The 26,644-nt window shown below is 37.7% G+C and overlaps 1 protein-coding gene across 1 annotated transcript in view; it reads right to left on the reverse strand.

Annotated features, from left to right (window-relative positions):
• SKIP (Shal K[+] channel interacting protein) overlaps positions 1-26,644 on the reverse strand; it is a 427,069-nt gene that overhangs the window by 337,045 nt on the left and 63,380 nt on the right. Inside the window, exons 2-3 of the mRNA XM_073961480.1 lie at positions 20,636-20,805; positions 496-1,987 (exon numbers count right to left, since the gene is read on the reverse strand). Coding sequence (XP_073817581.1) covers positions 496-855 — 360 coding nt within the window. The 5' untranslated portion in view covers positions 856-1,987; positions 20,636-20,805. The remainder of the gene's footprint in view (positions 1-495; positions 1,988-20,635; positions 20,806-26,644) is intronic.

The raw sequence follows: 26,644 nt of genomic DNA on the forward strand, positions 1-26,644 counted from the left end.
TGGTTGGATGAATGAATGAAAGATGGTGGTGTTGATAGAAGGTGTATGAAGAAACGTGTGGATTTGAGACATATTTGCCTTTCCAAACCCTCCCCCTTGTGGATAATAAAATTATAGAATAAATTGTGTGTGTGTTTCTTTGGGTAAATCAACTATGGACAGATGTATGGCAGGAAAAAGTTGAGCTAATATATTCTTCCATATGTCCAGGGAAAGTAAAAAATCTGTACATGTGTTGCTATTTTTCTTAACTTATTTTTTTTCTTTTCGGAGTATCAGGGGAATTGTGAAAAAGCCTCAAATCCCCTTTACGCGGTAAAGGAATTCGAAACGAAACAAATAGAATAGAAATAAGTGGCGGTTTCACTAAGACAATTTGAAATCAAATGCATTCGAATTACTACCAATCAAAGATACATTTTCCACAGTAATTCAAACGAATTTGGTTTCGAATTGTCTTAGAGAAACAGACCACAAATTGTTGTCTCAACTTACCGGTGTCGAATATGGATGAGCTGTCAGCCTCACACCATCCGTTTCCAGCTGTTCTCTGATGACAATATCCAAATCATTTGGTGGTGGTGTTACACACAATATTTCCGCACTACCCGACAATGAGTTCGGATCGTTTAACATAAAATACACTGAGGCGGCACCTTTTTCGCGTAACTGTCGTATACTTTTTAGTAGCTTATGGCGATGTGCCGGATTTTCAACACCGATGGCATCTAAATCGGGATCACCGACCTGTTTGCAGATTTCCAAATCATCATAACCATTGTCGAGAAAACTTTCGGCATATTGGCCCAAACCGAGGGCTCTTAACCATTCACACACGATATTACTGACGGCCATGTTGATGAACGACTACGACGACGGGAATGAAGACGACGAAGACGAAAATGCAACAATACGCGCCGCGAGGTAAAATTGCACTGGGTCAACAATTGTGACGAGGATGATGATGATGACGTTGGGGTGCAACGTTTCAATTTTGGATTATAACAATTCTTTTACCTCCAACATTAGGGAGGGAGGGATGGCAGGAGGAGTTGGAAGGTATGCTTGTTTTGTGCTATTAAAAAACAATGTTTACTTTTTTGTTATTTTTGTTTTTACGATGGTTTTTGTTGTATGTTTTTTTTTGGTGGTCTGCTTCTTCTTCTCCGTCGTAAGTTACCATTAACAAGGTACTCTGTTGCTCCTTGTTTGCTTGCTCATGCTCAGCACATTTAAATGTAGCCAAATGTTGGGCTATTAGTGTTGGGATTTGTTGTTTTTTTTTTTGTTATGCGTCCTTGTTGTTGTTGTGTTGTTTCTTGTAAATGTTGTCTTTTGTTGTAATACTTATTTGTTTTTATGTTGTTGCTTTTTTACTACACTATTTTGTTTTTTTCACTTATAGAATTTTATTGCCCGACCACGAGAAGCAGCAGTAGTAGCTGGCGTAAGTATCCATTGGGTTCTTGAGGTGTGTATGAGTTTTGGGTGGGGCGGGGAGCGAAGGTCCTGCACACACCACCACCTTCACCAAAAAATCAAACGCCGTTTTTTATCGCTTGATCCTCTCCTTCTTTCTTTCTCTTTCACTCTTTCATCGCAACAATTTCTAATGTGTAAATGCTCGCAAGCATCACGTGCCACCTCTTACGCGCGCACAGGCACCACTTGCTTTTGATGTTACTTTAAATGTTTTGCTTCTATTCTGTTATTGCAATTTTTATATTTCGCATTTCACTTTTATGTTGTTGCTGTTGTTGTTATTTTCATGTTGTGTTCACTGGATTGTTTTTACCACTTCTTTTTTTGTTAGCATTAATTCACAGCAGGTTGTTGATGTAATTTTTTTTTGTTGTTTTGTTTTTTTTTTCGAAAAGTCCATTTAGTTTATATTAAGTTTGCCAAACTCATTGTGTGTTAATACCATACTTAAGGGTATATTGGTTAAGGACTTTAAGGACTATTCCCGATCAACATCAAGATTTCACTGTAATGAGAAATAAGAGAGAGAGAAACATATTTTAATATATTTTAGAATTTTTGGATAATAGATTCATTAGATGTTATTGTAATGTGCTGGTGTGCCACGTAGCAGAGATCTGCATGAACCCATCCTATTTTACTCTATAGTCTTGTATTGACTGCTCGATATTCGTGTATTCATTGTTTGCCACTGTCAATTGTATTCGTATTTTTAAAATCTATAAACAATTAATTCAGTATGAGAATATTTTATGTTAATGTGGCGACATGCCATGTAGCAGAGATCTGCATGAGCCGATTCTCTTTTACTCTATATTCGTATATTCATTGCTTTCCACTGTCAATTGTATTCGTATTTTTGAAATCCATAGATAATTAATTAAATATGAGAATATTATTATAATGTGGCGGCATGCCATGTAACAGAGATCTGCATTAGCCGATTCTCTTTTACTCTATATTCGTGTAACCATTGCTTGAAATACCTGTATTCATTATTTACCACTGTCAATTGTATTTGTGTTTTAAGATCTTTAGACAATTCAATATGAGAAGTTTGCTAAAATGTTGCGGTATGCCACGTAGCAGAGACCTGCAAGAGACGATTCTCTCTTAATCTTTATTCATGTGTTCATTGCCTGATATTCGTGCATTCACTGCCAATTGTATTCGTATTATTAAAATCTACAAACAATTAATTCAATATGAGAATATTATTATAATGTGGCGGGATGCCACGTAGCAGAGACTTGCAAGATACGATTCTCTCTTAATCTTTATTCATGTGTCCATTGCCTGATAATCGTGTATTCATTGTGTGCCACTGTCAATTGTAGTCGTATTTTTAAAATCTATAAACAATTAATTCAGTATGAGAACATTTTATTTTAATGTGGCGGCATGCCATCTAGCAGAGATCTGCATTAGACGATTCTCTTTTACTCTATATTCGTGTACTCATTGCTTGCCACTGTCAATTGTATTTTTTTTTTTTTAATCCATAGACAAATAATTCAATATGAGAAAATTATTATAACGTGGCGGCATGCTTTGTAGCAGAGATCTGCATGAGCCGATTCTCATTTGCTCTATAATCGGTAATCATTGCTTGAAATTCGTGTATTCATTGTTTACCACTGTCAATTGTATTTGTATTTTTAAGATGTTTAGATAATTAATTCAATATGAGCATTTTACTAAAATGTGGCGGCATGCTACGTAGCAGAGATCTGCAAGAGACGATTTTCTCTAAATCTTTATTCATGTGTTCATTGCCTGATATTCGTGTATTCACTGCTTGCCACTGCCAATTGTATTCGTATATTTAAAATCTATAAACAATTAATTCAGTATGAGAATATTTTATTTTAATGTGGCGGCATGCCGTCTAGCAGAGATCTGCATTAGCCGTTTCTCTTTTACTCTATATTCGTGTATTCATTTCTTGCCACAGTCAATTGTATTCGTATTTTCTTAAATCCATAGACAAATAATTCAATATGAGAAAATTATTATAACGTGGCGGCATGCTTTGTAGCAGAGATCTGCATGAGTCGATTCTCATTTGCTCTATATTCGGTAATCATTGCTTGAAATTCGTGTATTCATTGTTTACCACTGTCAATTGTATTTGTATTTTTAAGATCTTTAGACAATTAATTCAATATGAGCATTTTGCTAAAATTTGGCGGGATGCCACGTAGCAGAGACCTGCAAGAGACGATTCTCTCTTAATCTTTATTCATGTGTTCATTGCTTGCCACTGCCAATTGTATTCGTATTTTTAAAATCTATAAACAAATAATTCAATATGAGAATATTATTATAATGTGGCGGCATGCCACGTAGCAGAGATCTGCAAGAGACGATTCTCTTTTACTCTATATTCATTGCTTGCCACTGTTAATTATTTTCATATTTTTAGAATCTATAGACAATTAATTCAATGTGAGAATATTATTATAATGTATTCGTATATTCATTGCTTGACATTAATGTATTCATTGTTTGCTACTGTCAATTGGATTAGTATTTTTAGAATCTTTTGACAACTAATTCAATATGAGCATATTATTACAATGTGTTGGCATGTCACTTAGCAGAAATCTGCATGAACCGATTCTCTTGTAGCCTATATTCGTGTATTCATTGCTTGCCACTGTAACCGTTGTTTTCATATCACAGAATTTTCAGGATTTTTATATTCTTGGTTCAGTATGTGAATGTAATTGTAATGTTGCGATATGACAGAGATCTGCAAGATCTGATTCTCTTTTACTGTATATGTGTGTGTGTATTAATTACTTGCCATTCTAGGTCGTATTCCCACTATTCGTTGCATTTGCGGTGTGAATACCCACTCCTAATCAATTAGCACCAACTACTAAGTAGCGAATACTATTCTAGAGTGAAGAATGCTTCAGCACTACTCGTTTGATTTGTTGCATTGTACTCAAGAATTATTTTGGGAAAAAAGCACGCACGTGACTTTCGATATTGCAGACATTAGTTTTTACAACCAACAAGTGGACACTGACTTTCCGGTGATGTAATCTGGGAAATTGCCTATAAATGCTGTGAGCTAATATGTGCGGCGCGTTCATGGCTTCAATATGAAATTCCTGTTCTAGTGTATCGTTAGGCCACGTAACAGAGATTTGCAAGAACTGAGTGTATTTTACATTTGATTCTGGTATTCATTGTTTGTCACTATCGGGTATATTCCTATCATTCGAACTTTAAATTTTTAATATGAAAATGTTATTGTAATGCCTGTAACAGAGATCTGCAAGAGATGATTCCTTATTATTTGAGATTCATTGTGATGCATTGTTTGTTACTGTTGTAGTCATACCATTCATTGCATTTGAGCTGCGAATACCCACCACTAACCAAGTAACGATAAATACTACGTACCGTATAACTTTCTAGAGTGAAGGATGCTTCTGCACCACTCGTTTGATTTGTCGCATTGCACTCAACAATTATTTTCAAAAATCAATCACAAATGTGACTTTCGATGTAGGAGTAATTAGATTTTATACCCAACGTTTGCCGAAAATACATTTTAATCAACTGAAATTATTGATTGAAACTCTTAAAGGATGTACCATAAGCACCCAATGCTTCTGATGATTTGGCTGACAAGGAGCGAGACATACAAATCCAACAGTTTTATATTTTGTATCAAGCAACAATCCAGACCGGCTTTAATATGACAAAGTCAGTAACGTATCTTGGTCCCTTTCAACTCATTTGGACACTGACCTCCCCGTGATGTCACCTGGGAAACGGTCTTTAAATGCGTTGAGCTAACACGTGCCGCGACTTCAAGAGTTCAATATGACATTCTTGTTCTAATGTAGCGTTATGCCACGTAACAGAGATCCGCAAGAAGTAATTCTCTCTTATTTTTGATTCCTTAATCATTGCTTGACATTCGTGTGTTCATTGTTTGCCACTATCAGTTGTATTCCTATCATTAAAACTTTAAAATTTTTAATGAAAATTGTATTGTAATGTAGCGGTATGTCATGTATCAGAGATCTGCAAGAGATGATTCCTTATTACTTGAGATTCATTGTGATGTATTGTTTACGACTGTCACTGTTGTGGTCATACCATTCGTTACATTTGAGCTGCGAATATCCACCACTAACCAATTAAAGATAAATACTGAGTGGCGAATAGAATTCTAGAGTGATTTATTGCATTGCACTCAACAATTATTTTCGGAAAAAGCATGCACGTGACTTTCGATGCTGGAGTCATAAGATTAGTTTGGGTATAAACCAAACGATAGTCAAAAACATATTTTAGTCTAATGAAATTATTGATGAACCACAAGCACCCAATGATTCTGATAATTTGGCTGCCACAGAGGGAGACATAAAAATCCTAGAGTATTGTATTAACTCATAAGATGTCAAGCAACGGCCCAAACCTGCTTTAATCAATCTCCCGGCAGCCTGTTCTATACACTGGATTGACTCGGAGAAATTGTCGACCAGGGGACGTCACCTCAACAATTATGTGTTTGTGTTCGTGTATTTTTTCACCATGGGAGCGGCAATATATTCCATCCCGGATAAAGCTCACCGTCACCTGTAGCTTGCAACATTGGGATGGTTACATCATTTTGCGGAAATATCGCTCAAATCGCGGAGGATGAGGACTTGCCTTCCTAATACACCAGTCTGTTCAGTAGATACCTATCACGCTTGAGTTTGGCTCATACATGGAATGTATGGGGGTAGCAGTAAAGTGTGGTACTGCCGAAGTAGAGCTGCTTATTGTGTACATACCGCCGATGAATAGCTTACCCTGCGTTATATGTCCTATAATGTTGTGCTTTTATAGAGCAATTACTGTCTGGTGCTAGGGGACTTCAATACCCATCATGAGTTTTGGCATTCCAGGGGCTCAATTCTGTTTCTATGAAAATGTGAAATGAAAACTTTTATAAAGGAGAAAACTGTCAAATGAAAAAAATATAAAGGAAATATTTTTCATTTAAAATTTTTATAGAACAAGAATCCAGCCCCAGGCTAGGTAATATCCAGAGAGGTACAGCACTGGCCGAGCAAATTGATAGCTCCACGTGTTGCACGGTAAATGAAGACGCTCCTACGATGATAAGAGGAGATTGCCACAGATCACCAGCTATCACCATAGTGGCACCAGGTCTGATAAATGATGTATCCTGGCAACTTCATTACCTCTGAACGCAGAACTTTTCTGAAACAATGGCAAAGTCGATAGGCAAGGGGTTCAGAGAATTTATCAATCACTATTTCAGAAAGCTGCCTATTCCCTTAGATTCTCGGGTAGCTTAAAGAACTTATCGGGATATAGTCACTGCAGCAGTCGCTCGCAACATACCTACTTGTCGAATACCTGAAATCAGACCAAAATTTCCCAGCCGAGGCGACGGGACTTTCAAATAGCGTGATGAACTTCGTCGTACGAATCTTGAAAACTCAATATTTGGAGAACTTATTCTTAAAGTTAACAAGCTAGTAGGCGAAAATAAGCAGAAAAAGTGGCTAGACCATCTGAAGCAATGTAACATTGTGATACAGGATTATGTAACTTGTGGACAACGGTTAAATCACTCTCGAATCCAGGAAAGAAAAATTATAGAACGGTTGTTACTTTCAACGGCGTGACAGTAACTAACCCAAAAAGGTGCGCATGTTATTTTAACCTGCAGTTTATAGAGCACCCCCAGAATAATAGGATGAAGAGGGGTGTGTTATGCCGTATAAGAAGTGCTCTCCCAGCCGAGGAGATAGCATCACAATTTGTCGTCTTGACATATGTGATAGGTTGAATACCTAACATAGCTGACCTAATGCAGTTGTTCCATCTGAGGAATATAAAAATATCCGCCACTAAATCCACTGGCACACAGTGCACCACATGGACGGCGTAATGAGGCCCTCACTGAACATATTGGTCGATGGTGTACTGTCTCCGACCTCTAACTACCCAAAAATATTGGATGTAGATTTCGATACCATGTTTAAGTCGTCCGCACAAGCCACAGCTATTTGCGATAAGATCAGGAACATGGTCTTTAAGTGGCTAAACTTTGTTGACCTCTTGCAAAGCAATAGGCCGGTCTGCGTTAAGCTATGCGTCGCCAGCGTGGAATGTTAGCGCTATGCAGTGGAAGAATATTCGAACTTGTCATAATTCCGACCTGAAGACTGCAACAGGTTACCTCCTCATGACACCAGCGGACCATCTTTATGAGGAGACAAAGGTTTTGCCGGTGCATCAACACAACAGAATGTTGTGGATGCAGTACCTGTTTGGGTGTTATCGCATTGAGCATCCCTGTCACGGTTTAATTGGCAGGCTTCCCCCACCCAGGCACGACAGAAGAAATCTCCATGATCTAGAGAGAGAGGTCTAAAGGTATAAACGGGAACCTCTAGACCAGGGACGAGCCTCTTTGGAAAGACAGTATAGTAAGGGTGCCCTCTGAGTTGTTTTTGCATTTGCTTCTCTCTCTCACTTACAGTGTAAGTGAATAAAAACAAACAATAAGCAAGATGTGGTTGTTGTTTTTCACTCATACAAACACACATACTAAAACAGGTATCGGCACTAATACAAACGTATTGTATGCGGCAGAGTGAGGCAGAGAACATTTTTGGGTCTCTCTTGTGCTCTTAATGAGCGTAAATTAGTTGTTGTTCACAACGTGTTAGCATCTACACAGGCTGTGAGCGATAACAAATTTACGCTCACTTAGAGCACATGGGCTCTCTTGTGAGTCACAATGCCTCCTCCTGGTTTGCGGTCTCACGCATACGTCTTTCTCTCGCTCTCTGAACGGACAGCGTGTGCGTTAATGCATTGCTAAAATTAAAAATCATCGAATCAAGCGACAGCAGAACCTTCTCCATTGACTTCTGAAGGAAGACTGAATGATGGTTGTTCTCTCGTTATTCTCATCAAGGGCACGTGTGCCCCTTTTTGCCGGATGCTGTACATTGATGGAAATTCTTGGGGGACGCTGTTCAAGACCTCTAGAAGCTTGTATTTATACTTCTTCAGCATCACATATACACACAAAATTTTGTAGAGGGGCCATCAGTGTTCTAGGATTGGATTTTTAAACAAAATTTTTAGAGGGACCATCGTTATTCTTTGCGTGGATTTTCAAATAAAATTACCAAACATTTGATTTGATTCGCCTTTTCCGCTACGGTATAACACAGAACAGTCCTTAAAATTCTCCCTAATTCTGTGGTAATGAATTTCAATACTTACAACCATAACCGCCGTGTACAACGCTGTTCAAATGGATATTTAGGTGAGTATACCTGTGTAAATGTATGTGTTTTTTCTGCGAATTTCCCTACAGGTGCATCAGCAACAACAACAAAAACAACCAAACGAAACTACATCGCTGAAAACAAGCTATACAAAATTAAAACACAACTAATATTGGTGTGTAAGCTTCGGACTCCATCTCTACATGTATTCCCTCGTGTATGGGTGTGTGTATTTGTTGCACTTGATTGTTGCTAGTTATCGTTGTTTACGGGTTTTCAATGCTAAAATGTGAACAAAATAAGTTTCTTACAAAAATATAGTACAAAACAGGAAAGGAAGTTGATGAAAATTTAGAAAAACACATGCAATTTCCGCTGGCAACAAAAACACACACAGATACGTGGTAACATATTCTTACACATACGAATGTATGTGTGTGTTTCCGTGACATAGGTGCAATATTACATTACTCCAATTTGAGGTAGCACCTTGTTTTGTTTACCAAGTAGCCGCCACCAAGGGGGAGATTCACTAGCCAAAGTCCAAAAATTAAACGTAACGTATGAGTGATGTATGCTTAGGTGTGTGCGTGAACATTTGTGTAGAAACTTTTAGATTAAATGCTTGTTTTTTGTTTAGCAATACCACCGTTGATGGTACACTAATTCCCTAGGCATACATGGTTGGTATTTCTTTTAGGAGGAGGAGGACCGCTCATAAATTACAGTGGTCTATAAACATTGTGGACTTTAGGCACGTTGGGGCAAAATAGTTATCCAGGACATTAAAAGACTACATATTTCTTCAATGTCAATGTATCATTCAAAACATTTGGACTAATATATCTAGTAATCGGCTGTGACCATTTTATGCCCTATACCATACTGTGGTGCAGCGTATTTTTTGTAATATCCAAATAGAATGGATTTAACCAATCGTTGATTTTGATAATGGACATAATATCACTTTCAGAAACGATTTTTGAATATATGTATGTATATCCACACAAAAACGTTCAGATTTAAATTAGTCGATTAACAACAGTTTGACTTAAGTGCGTTTGAAAGGACCCCTACAAATGCTTATAGCCGATCCGTATACCCTTCAAGCTTCGCGAATTTAGTTCTGGATGAGTTAAGCCATTTGTGTTACTATAAAGGTTAAATATTTCTTCGGGATTTTTCTCAAAGTCGTTAGAGCTAATTTTCTTATAAGGTAGTCAAAAATTAGCTTTCTTTATTCTACTCCTTTGGTAGCACGTTCTTTTATGTCGGTGACAATGTCAGTTGTTACACTGATCCCCGTTTTATATCGCACTCAATTTTTGTTATTTCTATCCCCACCTTACCTTCATTCATTGGAGGAGATCCAATGTAATTCTTGCCTTAAAACCATGTTATTTTTTATACACACAACATCGAATGGCAGGTACGTACTTCGACTATGGCTATATACATAAGCTGTGATAATAGCACTACATTGCTATTAGCGTTAATTGAATTTATGACCTGTAGTTTTCAACATTTCTTATGCAAACAAATAAACAAATACACGCACACAAACAAACTCGCATTCCTGTTTGTGTCGTATTGTTTGGGTAATGTGTGTGAGTTTTGTTTAAATTGTTAATAATAATGTTAACAGGAATATGCAGAAGGAAAACAGAATGGAAAAGGTAATTTAAACGAACTGTAGGTACTCTTCAAGAACGAACAAAAACCAGTAAGGAAAGGACCAAAGCCGGGCGGGTCGACTGTATAATACCCTACACCACTGTCAATATGTATATATGGGAGCTGAATCCAAATCAGAACAGATTTCAATATAATTTTTCACATTTATTTGTAGACCAAATTCCGTCAAATACTCCAAATTTTATCAAAATTGGACATACATATATAGCGTGTTTCGTGCATCAAATACCTCAAGTAGGTCATATTTTCGACCTATATGGGAGCTATATCCAAATCTGAACTGATTTTAATATGATTTGGCACAGTTATTTCTAGGCCAAATCCCGGCAAACATTCCAAATTTTATTGAAATCGGACATACATATATAGCGCGTTTCGTGCATCAAATACCTAAAATCGGACGAGAATATATATGGGAGCTACATCCAAATTATATCTAGATTATTTCTAGACTAAATTCCGTCCCAAATTCAAAACTTCATTGAAATCGGACATATATAGCGTGTTTCGTGCACCAAATGCCTTAAATCGGGCGATGATATATATGGGGGCTATATCCAAATCTGAACCGATTTTTACCAAAATAAATAGCGTTAGTCCTTTGGCCAAAAAAACTATCTTCCCCAATTTTCATGCGAATCGGACAATAAATGCGACCTGTACTTTGTTTACAAAAATACATGGACAGACGGACATGCGTTAATCGACTCAGAAAGTGATTCCATGTATATCCTTAAAAGGAACTATGGGTCTATCTCGTTTCCTTTTGCATGTTACAAACTAATGCACAAAGACATACTACTCCTTACCACAAGGTGGTGTAGGGTATAATAAGGAAGATGATCACTAAAACCGGCAGCACTTGGGGTGCAGATAAAGAAACCTTGTTAACCACATAAGCTATGCGGTGCCAGTTTGGTCCCCAGGATTATGTGATACGAACTGGAAAAAGATTCAAACCCCGCAGAATGCCGCCCTAAGAACAGCAACAGGGTGCCTTCTCAAGTCTTCAGTGGACCATCTACATGAGGAGGCAAAGATTGTTCCAGTAAATCAACACAATCAGATGCTTTTTTTGCTGTACTTGCTTGGGTGTTACCGTGTGAGCCATCCCAAACACCATCTGCTGGCAAGGCCCGACACATTCAGGCATATCAGGAAGGATATTCATGCTCTAGATCAACAGGCATATCAAACAGGTTTAAATAGTATTCACACGGATACAGTTGCTAAGGCCATAAGCAAATATAGTGTGAATAAAGCCCTCCCCCATCTATTGCAGCTGAATAGCGTTAGCTGCCACGACAAACCAGAGTAGTTTTTGCTCAACTACGCTCGGGATATTGCAGCCGCCTAAATTCTTATTGGGCGAAAATCGAATGCGCCGTGCAAGACATCTGCCCAGTAAGCGGCATGGGCCCGCACGACACAAAACACCTTTTCAACTGTCCCGCCAAACCTACACATCTAACTCCAGTGGATCTGTGGTTACATCCCATCCAGCCACTTTCCTGGAACTGGAGATAGACCCAGAGCTAGATTGAACAGTAGAACGAACATACAAACATAATAATAAACACTGTTGCAACAACAAAAACTCTTCTTGTATCTCTCTCACAAAATTTCAATTTTTTGCCAAATGATGCAGTTCGACTCTGCGGTCCCTATTACGACGGTGTAATTTTTTCGGGAGCCTTATATAATTACCTTAAAGCTCTAAAATCCTCTCGGGGCTCACTAAAATGACGGCAGATCACGATAACTTACGCATGAAGTACTCGATTCGACAGAAACCTTGCACAGTTTCCCCCAAAAGTTTCCACACTTACATTAAGTTAAAAAAGGTGTATATTGAGGGTGCCACCGTGGTGCAATAATAATCACACCCGCCTTGCACGCTGAAGGTCATGGCTTCGATTCCCCGGTTTGACAACACGACATTTTCTACGGTGGCAAAATATACCCCTCAGTAATGTTGGGGATATTTCTCCCAAGTAAATCTTCTCTAGAAGTGCTGTCTTAAGACACGCCGTTCGGACTCGAAGATAAACAGTAGGTCCCATATCATTGATGTTAATATGAATCGTTGAGGGCACCAATGATATGAGAGAAGTCTCCCTTGTCCCTCCTGGAATGTTTGCGGAACAATTATTAGGGTGAATATTGGACAACACCTGCGGAACAATTATTAGGGTGAATATTGGACAACACCTTTGGTAGTTCACAAAAGTTAAAAATTTTCGTTTAATTTCAATTTAAGGGCTCTTCGAGGGTAATATTTTAATTTATTTCCTGACATAATGGTCCAAAAATTCTTAATATTGACCTCAAACTTGAAGCATGTACGAAGATGGCCTATATCGGAAAACAGATTTGGTATTGGGGGTATATAAAAAATTTTTTTACCCACATCCGAACAGGATAAGAACTATACGAAATACATGGCCTATAGGAATTTTTGATGCTGATTCCAAAAAAAAAAAATATCTCGTCGACGCACGCCTCACCATTTTTGAACAGTGCGCACAACAGGATATGCACTTCAGCAGATTTAGTATTGGGGGTATAAAAAATTATTTTTTACCAACATCTGAAAAGGTTTAGAACTATTCGAAATTCATGGCATATAGGCATTTTCGATGCTGATTCCAATAAAAAAAATATCCCGTTGACGCACGCCTCACCGTTTTTGGGCAGTGGACCTAACAGAATATGCACTTGAGCAGATTTGGTATTGGGGGTATATAAAATAATTTTTTACCAACATCAGAACAGATTTAGAACTATTCGAAATGCATGGCCTATAGTTATTTTCGATGCTGATTAAAAAAAAAATTATCCCGTCGACACACGCCTCACCATTTTTTAACCTTGGGCCCAACAGGATATGCACTTCAGCAGATTTGGTATTGGGGTTATAGAAAATAATTTTTTACCAACATCTGAACAGAATTAGAACTATTCGAAATGCATGGCCTATAGTTATTTTCGATGCTGATTCCAAAAAAAATTATCCCGTCGACGCAGGCCTCACCATTTTTGGACAGTGGGTCCAACAGCCTTTTTTGAACTCTACTATAATGCTGATACCCTGCAGATCATGTGGTAAGTTATTCCAGAGACGTATAGTTCCTGTGAAAAATTGCCATTCGAAAACCAGGCACCTTCGCCTAGGGGGTATAATCGTTCTTACTCAATTGGATCTTGCAAATTGCATTTGCCGAAATAGATATGTGGGTTTCTGTTTCACTATAATTTTATGTACAAATTGTAGGTCTTTTATATTAAGCAACGAATTTAAACAGAGACCAAAAAGTGAATTTGAAAATTGAGATACATGTGAATTTCTATGGCCTTACGTAACGCGTTATGTTATTAAATGCTACATTTAGTTTACGCCAACTCGATGAATCACAATGGGCAAAAATCTCACACCCGTACAATAAACCAGAAACGAGAAATTTTTTGGCTAGTAGGTAGCGTATCGAAAAATCAAGATGTACAGGAGCCAGAATGAAGTCCGAAAGTTCTTCCAAAGAGTGAAACATCAAACTGATGGCTCTGGTACAGGCACCTCCTCCTGTAGAGACCAGGAAGGTAATTTGGTAACTGATACGGATAGTGTGCCCAGGATATCGAAAGAAGATTTCTCCAAACGGTTGGTATCCGATAGTAGCGAAGACGACGAAGATACCACAGATTCAATCCCAGAAGATGGTATTGAATGTATACCGCCCAGCCAAGATGAGGTAAAGACAGCAATAAGTCGACTGAAGAATAATAAGGCAGCAGGAGACGATGGCTTACCATCCGAGCTGTTCAAACACGCTGATAAGGTGTATTCATCAGCTAGTTTGCACCATCTGGAAGGAAGAACGAGTACCCGACGATTGGAACCTGAGCATCCTGTGCCCTGTCCACAAGAAAGGAAATGAGACTGTATGCTCTAACTATAGGGGCATAAGTCTTCTCTCTATTGCCTACAAGATAGTGTCAGGGATAATGTTCGAACGACTAAAGCCTATGGTCAATGAAATAATTGGACCATACCAATGCAGCTTTAGACCTGGCACATCCACCTTTGACCAGATATATACCCTGCGGCAAATTCTGGAAAAGACCCAAGAGATGCAGATCGACACATATCACCTTTTTGTTGATTACAAAGCAGCCTTCGACAGCCCCCTACGTTCAAAGGTATTCCAGGCCATGTCTGAATTTGGTATCCCTGCAAAGCTCATCCGGCTTTGTTAAATGACATTAACTGATACTCGATCGTCAGTTAAAATAGGAAAGAACATCTCCGAAGAGTTTGGTACAAAAAAAATCGCACAATTTACTCCAATAGCCACATGTTACTTGCTTATGCTGATGACATAGACATCATGGGACGATCAGTAAAGGAAGTTCGAAGCATAATCTGAGAAAGTGGGTCTGGCGGTAAACGGTGAGAAGACCAAGTTGATGGTGTCGACGCGCAAAGCGTCGATAGAGCTCGGACAAACTGTGGTAGTTGGTACCTACAATTTTGAGGTAGTTAAAGACTTCGTCTACCTCGGCAATGCCATAAACACAAAAAACAACAACATTGTCAAATAAGATGCTACTATGGTTTAAGTAATCAATTTAAAAACAAAGCCACATCTCGTCAAACAAAAATATCACTATACAAAACGCTGATACTATCCGTGCTAATGTATGGCTCCGAAGCATAGTAACTTGCGCAAGCAGATAAGGCAGTGCTTGGTGTGTTTGAGAGGAAAATTCTTCGAAAGATCTATGGGCCGATTTGCGTTGACGGTGAATATCGACGTCGTATGAACCATGAGCTATGTACATCAGCTATACACAGACATGAATATAGTTAAACGTATCGAGATGCAACGATTGCGTTGGCTAGGCCATAACATAAGAATGAGCGATGATGAACCCGCTTAAAAAGGCGTATGAATACATGCCACATGGCGGTGCACGCAGAATCGGCAGGCCTAAGCTTCGATGAAGCATACAAGTGGATGAAGAAATGAAAAGGTGCGGTATTCCAAAAAGCGAAGCAAAAAAAGGTATGGATATCTTTTCTTAGTTCGGTCTATGGAACAAATGTTCTGTAATGGGCCAGCTAAGTAAGTAAATAATAGCTCTATAGTTACTTGGTTTGTTGGGTCGTCTTTTTTATGAATCGAGAATATTATACTAGGACTAAGATGTTCGAAGTCATCATAACCGTTGAATAAACATATTTGTGTATGTCTCATACAGTGAAATTTAAAGGTCATTTGTTGCGTGAATGAAGAATTCATACGGGATTCTTAAAGGGTTTTAAGGATGTTCCTTATTTTCGTAACTGAAAAATTGCTGCCTATAACATACATATGTAATGTCAAGAGACTTCAATTTTGTACGTAGAATATTTCCTGAGATTGCATGGTTTTATGGCAAATCAAAATGTTATTTTAAGACCTCTGTCGATATATGGCAACCAATGATATTGTCTTTCTGTCTTATCTCTTTTGCTATTTTCCACCAAGCTTTACTATCTACATATTACTGTATCTAATTTGCTCTCAATTTTAAGGTTATTATCCTTTTGCTTCTGTGTTATTAGTTTTTGATACGACTTCTCCGTCATAATGTAAACTTCTCTAGCATACAATTTCAGAGTAGCTCCGTATCTATTTAGTTTCAGCATTGTTTTCGTTCTTCTTTTAAGCATACATTGTCATACCACTTGTTATAGAAATGCAATCGTTTCCTCTGTGAATTTGAATGGTAAGATTCCTTAACCACAAAAATAAAATCATTAAAAAGCGAGCCTTGTTGGCATATTCATAGATATTTTTTGATAATATTCAGCGTTATATTTGTTCCATATAAGTTTTGGCAACAATTTAAACTTTTCTGACTCAAGACCTGGGTACATAACAAGCCTCGTCGCCTGGCTTTCTCGCCTTGCTTCATGTCTGACATAATAGGTCTGTTATTTTTAAGCTCTGTAGACCTAGGTACTGGTAAATAAAAATTCCTTTTTATTTTATTGGTTCAGACGTTTCATCAATATTTGCTGGTGTCTTCAGGGGATGCGTAATGAATAAGATAAAAAATATTTTATATGAAGGTTTTTGTCAAGAAGCACACTCCAAAATTCAACAACCCGATTTTTATACCCTCAGCCTTTAGGCTAAAGAGGGTATTTACACTTTGATACGACCAAAAATGTGCCTCATCGAAATAATGGTTTTAGACCCCAAGTATGTTTGTACGATATCCGTTTCAGACAATTTTGAGCAGATCTAGCAATGTCCGTCCGTCTGTCTGTCTGTCTGTCCGTCTGTCTGTCTGGCTGGCTGGTGCGCACGATAACTCTCGAACGGATCAATCGATTCGGTTCAAATTTTGGCTATCGAAATATTTTATCCAGATTTGATTTAAGTTCGAAGATGGGTTATATCGGTCCACTCCTTCCGGTACCTCCCCCACAAATGTTCAAAAATTGTCGCAAAACTTGTGCGCACGATAACTCTTGAAGGGAATAACCGATTTGGTCCATACTATGCACATCGTGTAATTTCCACCAAACTTAGATGAGGTTCCAATATGGACTCAATCGGTTCACTCATTCGGGTACCTCCCACACAAAATTTCGGAAAAGTTCAGTTTAGGACCTGGTCTCGAATCGCTTTGATTTTTGTTTACTCAAGTTGTATTCACTGTCCTCTATACGACGCTGTAAGTTTCATTAGGGGCAAGTCCATACTTCCTGAGAAAATAGCCTGAAAGTTACAAAAACCCTATGACACCGTGTGTAGTGGTTGGAACGCAAGATAACTTTCGAACGGATCTGCCGATTCGGTCCAAAATTTGGCTTTCGTAATATTTTGTCCAAACTTAGTTCAAGTTCAAAGATGGATTATATCGGTCCACTCCTTCCGGTACCTCCCCCACAAAAGTTCGAAAATGTTGGGAAAATTTGTGCGTACCATAATTCTTGAAGGAAGTAACCGATTTGGTCCATACTTTGCACGTTATGAAATTTCTATCAGACATAGATGAGGTTCCAATATGGACTCAATCGGTAAACTTATTCGAGTACCTCCCACACAAAATTTAGGAAAACTTCAGTTTAGGACCTGCTCTCGAATCGCTTTGGTTTTTGTTGTAACATCTTGTATTCACTGTCCCCTATACGAAGGTACAAGTTTCCTCAGGGGCAAGTCCATACTTACTGAGATAATAGCCTGAAAGTTGCAAAAAACCCCTATGACACCGTGTGAGGAGGTTGGAGGGCAAAATAACTCTCGAACAGGTCTGCTGATTCGGTCCAAAGTTTGGCCTTAGTAATATTTTGTCCAAACATAGTTTAAGTTCGAAGATAAGCCATATCGGTCCACTCCTTCAGGTACCACCCCCACAAAAGTTCAAAAATTTTCGAAAAATTTGTTCATACGGTAACTCTTGAAGGTAGTGGTCGAATCGGTCCATACTTTACACATCCTAATATATCTACTAGATATAGATCAGGTTCAAATATGGACTATATTTGTCCACTCCATCCGGTACCTCCCACACACAATTTCGGATAAGTTCACTTTAAGACCTGCTATCGAATCACTTTGATTTTTGTTGAAGCAACTTGCATTCGCTGCCTCAATTACGATGGTAAACGTTTTTTCAGGGGCAAGTCCATACTTCTTGAGCAAACATCCCGAAGGGTGCAAAAACCCCCTATGGCACCATATGTAGTGGCTGGAGATCCACTTCCATAATGGTCAATGTAGATCCATTCCTTTTAGTATCTCCTCCGCAAAACATTTGATATCTAATCCTAATGAACATTTTTGTCGCTTCAAATTCCCAAATTTTTTAAAAACCCCTAAATACATACGTTTTTTGGGGAAAAATGTTTCAATATATACATGCTGAGGGTATATCTCTGTCGGCAAAGCCGACTGATACTTTTTTACTTGTTTTTTTAGGGTTACGTCGTCACTTGTTATTATCAAATCACTCGTACCGACGTTTCGTCATAATTCGTTGGCATCTTCAGGTGACACGTAATGATTAAAACAAAATATTTTTTCATGAATATTTTTCAACAACTTTTCACAACTTAAAATTTATATCACAAACCGATTTTAATTTCAAGGGTTATGTCGTCACTCGTTACTTTTTTTCATAATTTGAATGAAAGACTTTTTAGTAATTTTTTTTTATCGGTATTTTATTTCTCCTGATATATCCCGCTAGTCATTAATTTTGTATCCGAAGTATTTAAGTATTTTGGTACAATTAGCGCGTATCGAGATTGCATTCGCCTTGCTTCCACTTATAATTGTGCACTTTGTAATTTACATTAACTTTTAAAACATATTTTGGACCAGCAAGTTTCAGAGTATCTATTAGTTTTCGTTTGTCCTGCAAGGCTGCCTGTAATTATTATTTAATTATTTTTTCTTCTTCCGAGGATTTTATTTCACATATCGATTCTTCAATTATTTTTGGGGGGTATAAATTAAATAGAAGAGGGGATTATATGCACACTTGTCTTACACCTTTTGAAATTGGAACATTGTCAGTCAATTCACCATCTATTTGCATGTGGGCTTTTTGTTTCCTGTATAGATTTCTGATGTATTTTATGACACTAACCCAATTAAAAATAACTGTGTCAAATTAATTCTCGTAGTCGACAAAATATGTATAGACATGTGTATGCGTACTTTTAAACTAAGTAGTGTCTTTCGAGTTTCCATGCCTTCCTTGAAACCAAATTGCATTTGTCCCTTAAATATAAAAAATCCTATTTCCAGAGTTGCAAAATTAACTCATAACATCTGATCGAAACAGTTGATAAACATTAATCAGCTGTTTTGATTTAAAGTTGCAATTTCTAGGTGTGAGTATCGATAACAATCGATTACATTGCAATAGTGTTGTAGGGGAGATGAGTTCGCTCTTGTAATGTATAAAATACTAAACAACAACAACTGCAAACAAATCTTCTTAGAATACAAAATAAATAGATAGAATCGTAGTAAATGTTTTCTCTGGGTTATTGGATTTAATGTTGTTTGCCCGGGTGGTATTGTTGTAATAGTTATTACTATTGCCAGTACTTGAGGTGAGTTGTTCTAGAAGTTGAGTCTAATGATTATCTATGCTGATGATGATGATTCGCTTCGCTATTCTATGGGATATGGCTATTAATGTAGTAGCACTTTGCTATGTTTTCATATTTCACGCTCTTAATCTGTGAATAAATAGAGGTATAGCAACAGCAGTAGTGGCAGCAGGTTTATTCCAAGGGTAATGATAATGATGCTGGCAATATTACGAAGGTGAGTAGGTGATGTTGATGTTTGCTGATGCTAATAATAATAACAATAATGAAAGTAACACCAACAACAATTTTAACATTTATATGCTCACAATGGGAGTAATATATAGTCATGGCACGTAACCTAGGTCGAAGGACCATTAGATATTACCTTCATAACATTAAATCCGTGCTTGCAAAGAAAATGGTACGTACTAGTTACTTTCAAACACTTGCAATGCTCATTTGAAATTGTATGGAAATAAAAACCAAAAACAACACCAGTATTATTCCGCACTTTAGGAAGTGTGGAACACTCCGTGGCCCAGCCAATCATTAAAAACAATGCAATGTTTTTTTTCTTTTTTTTTTTTTTTTTTTGCTTTAAGCCATATCCAATTTAATGTGTTATGTGTTAATGATGATGGTGATTATATTTTTTTGTATGGTAGGGCAACAGGACCCCAACTTAGCAGACAAGGAGGCAATCAGGTTGTTTGGTTACTTTTTTAAACTGTTGGCATATTATTTCCGCTGCGTAGAACTTAATGACAATGATGATGACGACGATGATATCCATCAGAAGAAGCCAGGTTAATTTGGTTGTGGCATTTATGCCCTCAATTTTAAATAGCGGAGCTCATTTCCTTTAATAACTGTCGTAGCACAGAATCTCACGTATTTTTGTTATTATTTTTTTTAAGCGCTCACGCACTTACCACACACACCGCACTAAAGAACGAACTGCACAATGCAGCACACATTTATTTTTTTTTTTTTTTTTGTTTCATAAATACGAAAATATCATACGATACGCAAGCACGCACGCACGAATGTTCTTACAACACACCGTAACCGTCCGTTGCCTTCTAACGCCGGCAATGAATGAAGTTCTACTGAATCCATAGGCTGATGGTTTTCCAACAACATCCCTGACAGCCAGCCAGCCATCCATCCAGTCAACCATCCACCCAAAAGTGTGAATTTTCGAGTTTTGAGACGAGAAGAGCGTGTCAAGTGTTTATTCTGTAACGAAAGAAGAGAAAAAAGAAAATGTCATGAGATGCTGCTTTTGCTGCTTGCTACTTCTGTTGTAACTGTTAATGATGATAATGATGAAAATTTGTAAGGGATGGAGCGGTAGAGAGCGTGGACAAGAGCGAGAGAGAGTGGGTATTGGAGGGTATTAGAAATGCACTCATTAAAAAAGATGATTTATTTAAATACCTCCGTCCGTCTCTCATAGAAGAATGCTCTATGATTAGACAGACGGCAACGTGTGCAAGGCGCCACCGTGCTAAAGCAACCAATAACGTTGACTTTATGACCAACAGTGGATTGGAATGAAAGAAGTGTTGCAATGGGACCTAATCATAAAGAAATCAAAACATGTTTGTTTTAGTTATTCAGTTTAAAATAAGTATGAATACAGGATTAATCGAAATGAGCCGGATTTATTGCATTCGGGACCAAATGGAAAAGTAGTAGAAAAAGTCTATTCAAGAACCTCCAAGAGTATATTTTTGAAATTTTGACCAATTTTTTTTTTTTAAAAATTAAAAATATGTAGTCGATTCTTGTAGGTTCTGAAACAAAGCCAAATTGTACTGTACATTTTCTTGTGGGTGAGGATAGACTTTTTCCACACAATCTACAAATTGTTATCAGATTTATTTTATTAGTTAAAAGATGTTGGTAATTAGTAATATTCGAATAGATCAGAATTTTTATTTTATTTTTTCAGACTAAGTACTCCTTTGAATTGACTTATGTTGATCTGCGGTCCACGAACATTCAGGGTTTTGCAAACAAAACCCGATGGTCAACAATATCAAATTTGAGAGATCATAGAACGCTGCAACAACTCCAGCGATATTTGCATCTAGGTAGTCACAAATTAAATTTGGATACAATGGATACATTTGTCCTGTCCGTTTGAGGAAAATTTAAAGCTGTTTATAAATAAATTTCTCAAATAATGTATCTATCACCGGAAACAATGCTATAGGCAATAGAAATCACACGTTTGAAATGAGATTTTAATTTTGGGAATTGGAACAATTTTCGCAATTTTCCTAAAAAAATATACATTTCCCATCGTATTACAAGTGCCCACAAACAGAATATTTCGATATTTCCAAAAGTTTGCATGATATATCGTCATGCCCAGGATTTTTGCTGGCAATTTCTTCTCTACTAATAAACCGTTCGCACTTAACCGGATTTAATTACCCCGAAGCGTTTCAAATGTCAATTCCATAGAGCAAACGTCAAATAAATCCTCATAAAGAAGGTTAACCCGGCAAAAAGCTCTAATGCAAACGCCGTTTAACATTCTCAAAACAGAATGCCGATTCACATTAGGGTTATATTATCTTTAAATTATTGAGAATGAACGTAACGTAAAGTTTGTATTCCCAGGACTATCAGTTAAACGAGATTTGGAGTGCGTATCATACATTCCAAATTTACAGCAAATAATTTCCAGTGAATATCTAAAATAATGTTTTGTGATACATTTTTTTCAATGTAAATTTTTTTATATCTTAAGGCACGCAGCATGGAATATCATGATTATACAACTAAAACAATTTGACCGCCGAATGTAATAGAGGCAGTACAACAGCAATAAAACTACGCAGAAAAAACTATATAGTATACAAAGATCAGCATGCATCGGGGTGACAGGGGCAATTCGGACTTGTCCGGCTGAAGCCCTCAATGTTATGATGCAAATTCTGCCAATAGACATACACATCAAAGCAATTGCAACATGTAATGCGGCAAGGCTGCGGGCTCTAGGAATATGGAGCGATAGAGCCTACGGACATGCGTGCGTGCTTCACACACTACCAAAAGAAATAGCAACTACTGCTGATTACTGCGCTCCTAAAATGACTTTTGATCAGCCTTTTGAAGTCAAATTTCCAAGCAGGAAAGAATGGAAAAATGGATCACCAATGACGGTTCATGACATCAATGTATACACATATGGTTCCAAGATGAAATGTGGAGTCGGTTCTGGTGTCTTCTCATATGATGCAAATATATCTACATCCATAAAGATACCTGACGACTGCAGTGTTTTTCAGGCGGAGATACTGGCCATAAAGGAAGCTTGTTTTATTCTCTTACAACTCCGCACACCAAACTCGATAGGAAATTTTGTCGACAGTCAAGCGGCACTCCTTGCACTAAAATCAAACTCTGTCACATCGAAGCTAGTGAAAGATTGTAAAGAAGAACTTGCTAAACTAGGGCGTCTGTCAAGAGTAATTCTCAACTGGATCCCAGGCCATAAGGGACTGGATGGGAACGAAAAATCGGACGAACTAGCCAAAGCAGGATCCGCCTCTAACGAACTCCCAAAGGCGTCAGTCGCAACACCAAAGGGAGTAGTTAAAGGAGATATCTTCAAATACTATCTATCATTGGCCGAGAGTAGATGGGACAAAACGGAAACATGCCGAATATCAAAATCTACATGGCCTCAATACAATGCCAAACGCACAAAGTTCCTAATCAGCCAAAATCGACGGAACCTGGCAAGACTTATTGCAGTGTTAACCGGTCACTGGGCTATCGGTAACCACGCAAAGCGCTTAAATATACCACACAACGACCACTGTCGCAGCTGCGGAGATGAAGAAGAGTAGGAAACTGTTGAGCACATCCTCTGTTCCTGCCCTGCAACGACGACTTAAAGCTATAGGATAGCCGTTCCTTCATAATATCGCCGAGATAGCCGAAGTAGGTCCGGGAGACCTGCTACGATTTCTCAACTCATCAGGCTGGATTTAACTGCCAATTTAATACTACGAAATAACAATCCTTGAACGAGTGGTGTGGTTTTCAAAACAGTATTCCTTACATACTAATTGAGGCTATAACGTGTAGCCACCACGTAAACCAACCAACCAAGTAATAGAGGCGGGCAAATACATAGTTGGATATCAAACATATCACTGCACTCATCGATATGAGAGAAGTCGCCGTTATCCCTTCAGGTATGTCGTAGGTATTACAATTGATGAATGGCGGTTTTGAAGATTACAAGTCTTCAGAGGTCATACCCTTTATTAACAGTCAAAAAGGCTAAGTGGTAGTTCAAGAAATTTGCACCGCTTTCACAAAAATTCCAAAATTTTTTACTCTAATTTCGCAGTCTCTAAGAAAATATTCTTTGGTCTAAGACGCGTTCTTTATAGCTTCATTTAATGCAGGCATCCATTGGTTCCAGGTGTCACAAATAGTAATATTCGAATCGAGCGGAATCCAAAATAAATCTTAATAAGTTCTAAGACAATAAAAAATCTTTTGAGGACTTCGCCCTTTTCTTAGGTCTGAATTTGTTACATTACTCAGTGAATTATGTCTACTTCTTTTCACCCAACGGTTTTACAAACGTCCCAATTCGTCTTTTGTTGCCAATCAGTAATACGAAGTCCAAGAATTTGTTTATAACTAAAGACCTTACGATGGCCTCGTTGTTGATAAATATAAACCGTTTGGTGATGTATATGATATGGAGAGCTTTAATCAGGGTGGTTACTAAACTATGCAAAATAGTATAGGTTTTAAAATGTGCCCAAAAGTTGTCATGGCTCCAGGCGAAGGTCACCAATCGCTTACGAAGAGTAGACCTTTGTTTCTATATATTGTGGTAATCTCTTGAGAGGAAAATTCACCCCAAATAATTACTTTCCTTGATACCAGGTGCAGAAGAATTGATCAATCAGCTGTTGTCAATTAAAAGCGCAAAGCCAATCCCTTTGAGGAAAGGCACACGTTATTTTAGCTTTACCTTGCATAATATTAGCGCCATCTGTATAACTCATATAGAACTACATGGATAGTTGAGTATCGATTATGTTATAAAGTGGTTATCGAAGTATCGATAAGAAACCGTCTAAAGATTAGTTGCCAAATGAATAAACCCGAATACTTTCAACAGGTTATGAGCCCAGGACAGCTCTAAAGAAAAATGTATTGGAAAGAAAAATGATAAGCGGTGACCAGGACAATGTTAAAGGAAAATACATTGGAAAAGACGATAGAATAGTTGCAAGTAAAAAATAAATCTGTGTAATTTTGAAAAGAGTGCAGAAACATTGAAGTTTATGAAACATTTTGAAAGAGCTGTGTCAGTCAGTTTAGTTGTTTCGTGTGTCGACAACAAATACCATGAAATGTCTTCAAAGAAGAATATGGAAAAATTATCAGAATAAAATTACGAGCCATGGTATCTGTAGTTGATGTCAGAATTGGTACATCAAGATCCGTGGGAGGCTATCTCCGAGGAGCGGTCTGCCAAGAAAGATTCAATGTGCCAAAAGAGAGATGACAAGGCGTTGGCAACAATCATGTTGAGCGTTACTCCTGTCTGGATAATATTACATTAAGAGCTGTAAGTTGGCAAAAGAGACATGGAACAGTTTGAGTGAAGTGCATCGACCGAAAGGAACAGTCAGAAAGGTACCTCTTGTTCGAACAGTTGTTGAATATGAGAATGAAAAACGTTAAGGAAATGTTGTATTGGAAAGAAAATTGATAAACGGTTACCAGGCCAACGTAAAATGAAAACGCATTGCAAAAGACGAAAGAAAAGTTGCAAGCGCAAAATAAATCTGTGTAATATAGAGAAGAGTGCAAAAACATTGAGCCATGGTGTCTGTTGTTGATGTCAATTTGGTACATCAAGGGATGTGATCTCAGAGGAGCAGTTTGTCAAGAAAGATTCAGTGTGCGAAAAGAGAGATGACAAGGCGTTGGCAACAATCATATTGAGCTTTACACCTGTCTGGATAATCTTACGTTAAGAGCTGTTAGTTGGCAAAAGAGACATGGAACAGTTTGAGTGCAGTGCATCGACCGAAAGGAACAGTCAGAAAGGTACCTCTTGTTCAAACAGTTGTTGAATATGAGAATGAAAAACGTTAAGGAAATGTTGTATTGGAGAGAAAATTGATAAACGGAGACCAGGCCAATGTTATAGGAAAACGCATCGCAAAAGACGAAAGAAAAGTTGCAAGTGAACAATAAATCTGTGTAATTTTGAGAAGAGTACAAAAACATTGAGTCGTGGTGTCTGCAGTTGATGTCAGTTTTGTTACATCAAGATCCCTGGGATGTGATCTCCGAGGAGCAGTCTGCCAAGAAAGATTCAGTGTGCCTAAAAGAGATGAAAAACCATTGGCAAAAATCATATGGAGCGTTACTCCTGTCTGGATTAGAGCTGGCAAACCATCGATATTCCCAACATTAGATATTTTCGATATAATGTTTTAAAATATCGATTGCTATCGATATTATCGTTAAGTTGTCATCGCCATTAATTTGGATATGAAAATGGCGGAAATGTCAATGATTTTCTTGAAATTATGCAAAAGTAGTTCACAGAATTGTAAAGGATAATAAACAACTGTTTTTCTTTTATAAAAAATTGAAAAAAAAAATACATTTTATTTTACCGAAAAATGTGTACGTGTGACTACGGACTTACTTTCTTACACACATAACCGAAAAGCAGCGAAATTTCTATTTATTTCAATGGATTTCAGGTTAGGGGTTTTTATTCCGATAATATCGATAGGAAAAACTATCTATATCTATATCGATATTGAACTTTTCAATACTAATCGATATTATCGATAGTGCCATCGATTTTTTGCCAGCTCTAGTCTGGATAATCTTACGTTAAGAGCTGTAAGTTGGCAAATATTTTCAGAATAAAATTACGAGTAAATGTATATGCAGTTGAAGTTAGTTTTGGTACAAAAAGATCCGTTGGAGGTGATCTGGGAGGAGGAGCAGACTGCAAAGAAAGATGTCGAGTTGCAAATGAGACATGACAAGGCGATGGCAA

Source organism: Musca autumnalis, unplaced genomic scaffold, assembly GCF_047663935.1.
Source record: "Musca autumnalis isolate F117 unplaced genomic scaffold, ASM4766393v1 scaffold_1, whole genome shotgun sequence".
Taxonomy (NCBI): domain Eukaryota; kingdom Metazoa; phylum Arthropoda; class Insecta; order Diptera; family Muscidae; genus Musca; species Musca autumnalis.